The 9,651-nt window shown below is 33.7% G+C and overlaps 1 protein-coding gene across 1 annotated transcript; it reads right to left on the minus strand.

The window, feature by feature from the left end:
• Window positions 1–1,109: 1,109 nt before the first annotated feature.
• LOC114119275 (uncharacterized) lies at window positions 1,110–9,330 on the minus strand. Its single transcript, XM_050200123.1, has 3 exons — window positions 8,751–9,330; window positions 7,764–7,902; window positions 1,110–2,344 (listed from the first exon to the last, which is right to left on the minus strand). Exons 1-3 carry the CDS (start codon window positions 9,016–9,018, stop codon window positions 2,173–2,175), a joined length of 579 nt encoding a protein of 192 aa, XP_050056080.1. The 5' UTR covers window positions 9,019–9,330; the 3' UTR covers window positions 1,110–2,172.
• Between the last annotated feature and the right edge of the window lie 321 nt (window positions 9,331–9,651).

A 9,651-nucleotide genomic window follows, 5' to 3' on the forward strand; every position in this document is an offset into this window, starting at 1 on the left:
ACTAGAAATATTGTCTGTTAATCTTATAATAATTTATACAATGATCATTCAAATATATATTATAATTATAACATGAGCTCATGCACACAAGTGTATATAAATATTTAAATATAGCTTTTTTTTTTTTGTATTAAATGCTTGTAAATTCTCTAAGACTTACAAGTATATATATTATTATTTTTTTTTGTTATGATATTTACGGGTTAAAATAAAATGTTTTACTTAAATACTAGAAATATTGTCTGTTAATCTTATAATATATAATGATCATTCAAATATATATTATAATTATAACATGCGCTCATGCACACAAGTATATATAAATAATAAATATAGTTTTTTTTTGTATTAAATGCTTGTAAATTATCTAAGACTTACAAGTATATATATTATTATTATTATTATTATTATTTTAATTTTTTTTTTATGATATTATGATATTTACGGGTTAAAATAAAAAGAAGTAAGATTTTCTTAAAATTTAATTTGATTATATCCCGTTTTTAATTAGTTATATATTATATATACTTTTCTTTTTTTTTTTTTTTTTTTTTTATGTTAGTAATATGATATATAAGATAACTAAGTATTTTAGTAAAGTGTACTTGATCAATTCTCAGTTTATTTGAAAAAATGAACTGAACTTCTGTTGGGCGCCACTTTGTAATAACGCAAAAATAAAGTAACTAAAAATAAGCTTAGTAGTTAAGGTAAAAATATTAATACGTGATTAATATTTTTATTTTTAAAAGTAATGTTTTGATTAAGCTAAGTAGTTTAAATAAATTGTATCGGCAACCACAAGGGACACAAGCCTTGAATGATTGCCTCAAATATATTTGTAAGTTATTAGAAGTCTATTGATTATTTTAGCCTATATTTTATCACTCTAAATTTGTGGAATTACCTTCCTCCTGATGGTCGGAGGGTTCTCGAGGTCGAGCTTCGAGAACGATCAAGTAAACTCTACAATACTATTATTATTTAAATGTGGGCGCGCATGCACCTTACCTTGTCCGCAGCTGTCTCTGGTTGCAGTCGACGTGACAAGGATGGAGTTTATTAATTTTTTTATCACTCAGAAAGAAATAATTAAACACTTTGACAAATTTCGTTATATGAAAAAGAAACAGCAAAGTTGTCGCAGGCAATGTCCTTTGAGTGGTTGCGAGTAATTCAGCTGTGCTCCTGCACTTGTCTGTCTGGGTGGTGCTCATGCACTCATATGTTTTGTATGTGCTCATGCACTTCTCGCTATGGAGGGTGCTCATGCACTGATGAGAGGAGACGATTTAGGCCAGGTCCGCCAGAGTCATCGGCGGCCCGATCAAAGGTGTCGGTGTCCCCAAAGAAAATTGTCTTTTTCCCTGGTGAAAGCGACCCTGACCGGACCATCCCCCGTCTCCGGCGGCACATGAAAGAAGTTGCATGTGTTGCGCTGTACCGTTATAATCCCGTACAGTGTCCTGTACGGGACTAGATAATAGGAATCGTTCCAATCACCAGTGACTTGATTTATTGGGGTTATTTTAGATTTTATTACATGCGTGCGACAACTCGACCGTTATATATTTTATTAAATGAAAATAACGACTTTACAAAAATCATGATATGTAGAATCGAGCATATCATTACAAATATTAAGTTAAATACATAAATATATTATAGGTAACTGATGTACTGCCTACAGTTTACAATATTATCATACTTATAGGCTCCATTGAGGTAACTTATTAATACCTTATTCGATGCACATATAATTATAACTGTTGTAATGTTTTAATAATATATATTTATAATAATCGGTTGTAATAGATGTAAAATAATATTATTATACTGAGAAAAAACCATATTGTTATTTTCTACTCGCGGTCAGTCGACGGTGGCCGATATTCTATTCCTCACGACTTAGACGATGGCGTGCACGTAACTTAAGTGTGTGAAGCCGAAATCGCGAGGGCGAAAACTCGTTTTTCTTATTTTCATCCAACGAACGAGTTAAAAGTTATAGCTGGGCGTGCGTGAACATCTCCAGCTGCTTACGTTTTATTGCGACGTGTAGTGGTTAAAGTTATAACATGATTTTATAACAATATTATTATTACGATGCATCGGTTTAAGGACTAGACTGTGGACGCTGCGTCGGCGTCAAATATATTTATATATATTTTTTTACAAGATCTTCACTTTCTTCATCATTTGCATCACCTGCAGTCCGGGAAACGGACATCCGGGATAGAAGTTGTGACATCCCGTGTTGTCGATGCCGTTGATGAGTTGGCCCATGTGCGCGGCGAAATGATACTTGGACGTCACTTCGGCCGTTGTGGAAATGGTCGTTTCTCTGTAACGGAACATAAGAATAATATGTTATTGAGGTTTATAAGGTTGAAGAAAAATTGACTCATAATTAAAACATTTTTCTATTTTGATTAAATGCAAAGTCAATAAACATTTTAAATTTTTATGTATTAACGCGAACTGTCGAACTGCACTCCTTGCCTAAACCATAATGTTAATCGAGTTCTAATAAAAAAGGTAACGTTTGAATTTTACCTTCGGTTAAAAACAGATAATGTTCTAATTATTGTTTTCGACATGACGTTATTACACGACATAACTATAGCTTAGAAATAACGTAAATACACATTATTATTCTTGTTATTATTTTGAAATTGTAACTATATATTAGTATAGATAAATTATAGCTATAAATAATATAATTATAATAAAAATAATAATAAGCTTTAGATATTAAAAATACAAATTATTCTTTTGACCATCGGCTATCATTCGGTAATAAATTATATATTATATATACTTATCGGAATGAGTGCAATTCGACAAAAAAAAAAATGATACAATTTAACCTTATCTTATTAACTATTATAGACGTGATTAGATACAACAACAAAATACCGATCTGTGAAAGCTGATATTTCGCTGTTGGCGTCTTAGTTATACAGGTCAAGTTAAGGATGTTATGTTTAAACCAAAGACAAATGAGCTTATATAGTTAGTCTGACTAGAATCTCGAGGCGAACGCGTTGTGTTTCAGTAATTGCACAAACCTTACACTATGTACGATAATAATAACAACAGTTCAAGCCAACGCAGACAAAACTAGAATCGCAATTTTGTATTTTTTCATATTAATATTATCGACGATGAAAATCTTTATCGCGTATAGCTCTGTAATAAATATAATAAAAAATATATATAAAAAAAAAGTGATAAAAAAGTCAAATCACTTGAAATCGTCGGCATTCGTGAAAGGAAGATAATAATAATAATACGAAATGTGAATTTAAAAACTTGATTTTATTTGTCCCGGCGAGGAAAAAATATAATAATAATAATACGTAATATAATATATATATGAAAACGTGACGTTTAATTTTGCCGAGCAAAAAATTACGATTCCAATCTCTATCCATCTCTCTCTCTCACTGTTTCTCTATCTTTCTGTGTATGTGCAGCGCGGCGCTCCTTTCTTCGCCGTCAAATCCCCAAAGGATTCTCCCGGCCCGGTCCGCAATATTATAAGGGTCTTCTGCCCCGCCGCGGATGAAAATAATAATAATAATCGTCTTTTGAATATTCACAAAAGAGGAGGAAGCGGGCGAACGCGGTTCCCGCCGGCAACAACGATTTTTCCCGTATTATTATTATTGGCCCGCTGGAGATCGGTGCGCGCGATCGGTGACACGAGTTATTATTAGTATTATTTTTTTTTTGTTTGTGGCGCCAAAACCCCACTTAGAAAAAAATCATTTTTTAGTCCAAACCGGAGGTCTCGGGGATCAAGAGAGGGGAACCGCGTGTAAATCATTTCGACACCGGAGAACGAAATAAAAAAAAAATTACTTACTCGAAAATATAAAAAAATAATATCTATTCTATTGTACTGCGGTGATTATATTTTTTCGGCGTTAAAAGTTGGTTTAAAATTTAAAATTTGTAATGAGAATAATCAAATAGATTGTTTTGTAATTTGTCGTAAGAAGTACTATTATAATATAGTTTATTGATTTCGTCATCACTACAAACCACTTTTTCACTTGACCATTTATACTGTAGGTACGTGCAACGTATGTGTGATTTATGCATAAAATAGATGAATGCACCGTGAGGCGAACGATCGTATCGAACATAATATATCCATACCTAGTGATTTCGTCACAAGTCGTCGAGTAGAGCGCCAAACGACCAACAGCGAGGTCGACTACAATTGGCATATTACAGACCATCACGTCGTATGTGTACCTTTCGACTATCAAGTAGGTGTATTTTTAAAAAAATATACTAAAATCACGATTCCAACAAAATTAATTGTTGAATCAATAAAAACGGAGATGTTCACGGTTGATGAATTATTTCGTATATAATATACATACACGCGGTATAGCCGGGAAGACGTCTCTCGAGTTGGTGTATCAATAACACAATATTGAATTCATATTGAATTCTTGATTTGTATAATACATCATATTATATTATTGTATTTTTATGACATCAGATAATCATATGCCACCCTCACAGCCCAGTGAATATTATATACGACGCGAGTGCGAGTTATATCGTCTCTCGCGGTAATGATTATTCGATCGACAGCCGTCTGACACGAAATCGCCGTGGATGCGCGTGTTATTTTTCGACGGGTTTTTTAACGTGCCTCTACGCGATACGTTTTAAAGCGGTGTACGATTGTTATACGCTCCGTACACAAAAATATTAACATAATAAAAAAATAAATACTTTTTAACGTCGTCGGGAGAGGTGCCACCGTATATAATATTATATATTATCACATTATGCTGTGCTTCGAATTTACATATACGAAAAATCCGCATCAAATCATTTTCATATACGAATACGAACAATTATTGTTGTTGTTATTATATTTTGATATATATGAAATATGTATATATATTGTACTTATACGCCGATCGTAGTGTGCTTTGCCATAAGAGATTTATCACTTAATTTTTTTCACCATTTTATTCCTCCCCAAGTCGTAAATAACGCAAACGTATATACAATATACATGTGCAGTTTCTCGGCTCCGTAACCGTAGCGATTTATGATTTCTTCGACCGTCTGACAGTATTTTTTCCTAACTATTTCTGGTACACGGTTTCCCTCGACGAAATCCGTTTTCCACAGAATGCGTCGGCGACATCTCATCCGGACCGCGTTTTTTTTCTCGACGGTTTCGTTTCGTCGAGCATACGTACGCGTATCGTTCGAAAATTGCGTGAACAAAAATGCAAACCACCCATGGATGAGATAATATGTCATGCTCAAGTACTACAATAATGCACTCAAAACTTTCCGAAAACACTTAAGCTCCTGCACAAAATTGTTAAACAATCTGTTAAAAATCTATTAAACGTTTAAGGTTTCGGCGCCAAGTACACACTACAATAATTCTACAATTAAAAGTAAAGTCAGGCAAGTGGGTACTACACTGCTGTAAATTAGATGTCAAATGGTTCATTGAGGCGTGCGTGTTAAATTCCAATTTATCTTTGTATATTATGAAAAACAATGCTGAGCGGAAACGGTAAGCCCTTATCACTAAGTATACTTCATGGTATGTTTTATCGATAAAGCTATTAAAGTTATTAAATAAAATAACAAAATATAAAGCTATTAGTTATTTTACTATTAATTTGCGATAGATACTAACTAGATTGATTTTATTTTATTGGAAAACATTGCATTTATTATAATGTTAGTATTTAAACATTATAATAATATAAATTATGTTATTGTTTTAATTTATGAATAAATATCAATCGCCTTATCGTAAAACAGTGTGAATAGGTTCATAGTTTAAAATGATTAACCTACATAGTATATTGAAATTATTATTACTTAGATATAATTAAATCATAAAATACGTAACAGTTTAAATCATAATAAATAATGCTTTTGAATAATAACAAAACAATTAACATCATTATTCACCAATAAAATATATTATATGTATTTTATCAACATAAAAAATTCAAATGTTTACAAAATATAATAATTTTGAATATAATTTTCTTAGAAGGTTTTAGTTCTAATATAAACTATTTAAAAGAAACATTATATTAAACCTTGATTATAAAAATTTAAAATTTAATTCATTTTTACGAAGAAAAACATATATAGTTTGAACATTTTGTAATTTTCTGATTTTATTTGTACAATTTAAGCTTAAAATGGATCCAAAGAAACATTGTGCTTTATAAAAATTTAAAATTGTATTTTTATAATATTTACACGCATATAAATAAATTATGGTGAATTTTAGATTACATTTTTAAGAATTCTGACCTAGCAATACATTTTTTATTGTTATTAAGAAAAAAAAAAATTTAAAAATCGAACATTTTTCATGCCAACTAATACCTCAAAAAGAATCAATATCTTTCGAAATGTATGTTATTTATAGAAAATGATAATTTAAATGCTTTATAACATTTAAAGAATCTTCATTACCTTCGTTTTTGAATAACGAAAAAAAAAAACAAAAATTGTTTAAGAGGAAATAAGTATTAAACAGGCGAATTTCGAAGACGTAAGAATTTGAATTTTAAATGGTCATAAAAAATAAATGTTTATTTCCGGTAAAACTTTTGTTATTGTTACAATTTAAAAAAACTAATTAGGAACGTTATACTAAATTTTTAAATCTTAGATATAAAAAAAATTGTTTATGAATTTTTATACATAAAAAAATATTGTGACTATACATTTTCAATATTTTTTAATTAGTTTATGATCAATTTTTAAGGAATGTCCTGTTATAATATTATATTTTCAAGCAGTTTTACTCACTCATATTTATCTATTGACATTTAATAAAATAACTAAGAAAATTTAAACTTTAAAATTCTATAAGTAACTTAAAAAAAAAAAGATTAAATTATTATATATTTTATAGAAAGCCTTAAAATGGATATTTGGTAAAAATTTCAAGTAAGTATCCTGGGTACACCAAAAAACAAAATGTATTTTATCATAAACTAGTATTTTATAAGAATTTCAGTTTTTTGGTTTTTTTCTGATTATTTTAAAAAGTAATAAGAATTTTTAATTTTGACTTCTTCAAACTACAAATTAAATCTAATTTGCAATCAAAAAATCACTCGGAAAGTTGAATGTCGAGGTATTTTATCGACTACCTATCTAATTATCGTGAAAAAAAAATACATACATGTAAAATCATACATTCGCTGCTCAAACACATATTACAAAATGAATACATAGTTCCGCTCAGAATCTAAAAGTTTCAAAAAATCGTCCAACGACATCATAGTGCTGCTGGACTTGATTAAAAAATGTCACGTAATATATCACTTCGATACGCATATCGCCGACTACGGTTTGCAGTTGGACGGATGAAAAAAAAATTCGTTCTCTTGCCCGGAGACATAATAACAGGCTTGTCGATGTCTTCCCGATTTTACTGTATCGCTGCATATTATATATCATTATTCATTATATTGACTTGAGTTAAAGTGAAAATCGAAAGTGTCCAAACAAACGGTTTGATATTATTATTATTATTATTATCGTCATTGTCCATTGCGCGTGCCTATATAATATACAGTTATAAACTCCAGCGGACAATAATTTTCCTTTGGACGTTTAGAACGTAATGAAAACCCAATCTGGATCACGACTACTTCATACACATTCACGATTATTATTGTTATTTTCTATTGATACAACACCTATGATGTATGAGGTAAATGGTTTAACAATACCTAATGAGCGACAACAGGTATCTCTCGGATTCGGTGAGCGAGTCTCGGTTCGTGGACGCCGTCAGCTCGCAAATGAGTTTCGGCAAACACGATTCCTTGATGGTGTTGACCAATTTCATTCGGGCCGAGTACGATTTGGCTGTGAAAAAACATGCAAAACAGACAACATTAATTGGGTCCGATTATCGCAGAGCGAGCAGTCTCTGGTCATTGCAAAACACGCGCATGCGCATACACACACACACACACACACACACAAACGTCGTAACAACCGGTGCACGCGAATGAAAGTAAAACCAACCGGTATTTTTTATTTTTTATTTATTTTTTATTACAAACGTAATACCCACATAATATTCTAATGCCGCGCGCGCGTTTGTGTGTGTGTGTTATAATATGTAATATCAATAAACGCGTAAGTAATATTTCAACGGTCGTTAAATAACATAAAGTATATTATGTATTATTTAAATGTCGATAGAACTCTTGTATAATCTCGCGGGAAGATTTGATCTGCAAACAAAAACGAATTATCGACAGATCTTTTGCGGGCTCCTGCAGCTGTCTGTTGTAAGGTTTAAAATACGATACCTATCATTCGAAATTGAACATTACTCTATTTTTTGTATGCGTCGCGAATCACAAAACGAGCGACCGTGAGGTGATGGTTATTGGAGGGGGAGCTTGCAGACGGATAATCAGTGAGCCGCGGAAATGATTCGTCGCATATTGGAGAGATTCTAACGTAGTTCAAAAATAATGTGTACAGAAAAAGACGTAGAAGAATCTTATAACCGCAGTAACCTCCAAGGCCTATGATTTGATTATATCGTGTTATATTTATTATGAAGCGTATAAAGTCGAACGAGGCCGCCGACACAACGAAGAACCGACGGCGACGACCTTGAATTAGGTACCGATGTATCGCAGTGCGTTATTTCATCGTCGTTTTGTATTTCGTATATTTCACTTCGAATGATTGCTCACCAAACGCTTCCATGTCTGGATCTTCGTCCGAACTCGAGTCGATGCCGTCGAGTCCCTTAGCCGTTGTCGCTTTTGCGGGTCGCACGTCACCTCCTCTCGCCGACTTTGTTGCCGGAGACTGTTGTCGGCTCCTCTGCTGCTGCTGCTGTTGCTGTTTTCCACCGTATCCGGATTCTTCGAACATGTGCTTGACCATGCCGGCCAAGTCGCCGGTCAACAGGAAGAACAACACTATGAGCACGGCGAATCGGGCTAATCCCGAGTCCATGATTGCGCTCGTTTAGCGGCCTAAACGTCTGTACCCGCAGCACGATAACGTCAGTGTCTGTGTTTTCGGCAGTCGGCGGGCACCGAGCGCATGGCGAACCTCGGTGACGGATCGCTCGAACGGCCGAGTGAAATAAACGTCGCGGGAGAACGGCCGCGAATGTGCGCTGTGTTTTTGTATAAATATTACGACGGGCCGAATCGGAGTGAAATCGAAAGCGAGAAGAAAACGAAAACGGACCGCCGTGTAATGATATTATATTGTTATTTAGACGTAGACGAGACTGTGGCGAGCCGGCGTGCCTCGGATATTGCGCTCGGAAACGTTGGCGGCGGCGGCTCGACCGGCGTCCTTCGGATCCCCTCTACTACCGCGCACCTCACACCCGCCTAGTCCGGCGTTTGGCCTACATAATAATATTATTATATATTTGTTATTATTAGTATTACGTTGTTATCGCGCGTGCCGTGTTTGCGACTCCCCTCCCGGTGACCGCCCCCACACCTCCGTCACCCGAGGAAGTACCGCCGACTGAGTGAAAGTCGAGTTTGAAAAAAAAAAATACCGAAATCACGGCGTTATGGGTCTTACCGCATCCGACGAACAGCCGCCGCCGCGGAGCTCCCACCGCGT

Source organism: Aphis gossypii, chromosome 1 (assembly GCF_020184175.1).
Source record: "Aphis gossypii isolate Hap1 chromosome 1, ASM2018417v2, whole genome shotgun sequence".
NCBI classification, from domain to species: domain Eukaryota; kingdom Metazoa; phylum Arthropoda; class Insecta; order Hemiptera; family Aphididae; genus Aphis; species Aphis gossypii.

What these genes read in the sequence shown, in the direction of transcription:
- LOC114119275 (XM_050200123.1), bottom strand. Translation starts at nt 9,018, where the DNA reads ATGGACTCGGGATTAGCCCGATTCGCCGTGCTCATAGTGTTGTTCTTC. An exon ending in TCCAGACATGGAAGCGTTTG is followed by an intron (nt 7,903 to 8,750) that starts GTGAGCAATCAT and finishes GTTTTTTCACAG; the next exon opens with CCAAATCGTACTCGGCCCGA. An exon ending in TACCTGTTGTCGCTCATTAG is followed by an intron (nt 2,345 to 7,763) that starts GTATTGTTAAAC and finishes GTTCCGTTACAG; the next exon opens with AGAAACGACCATTTCCACAA.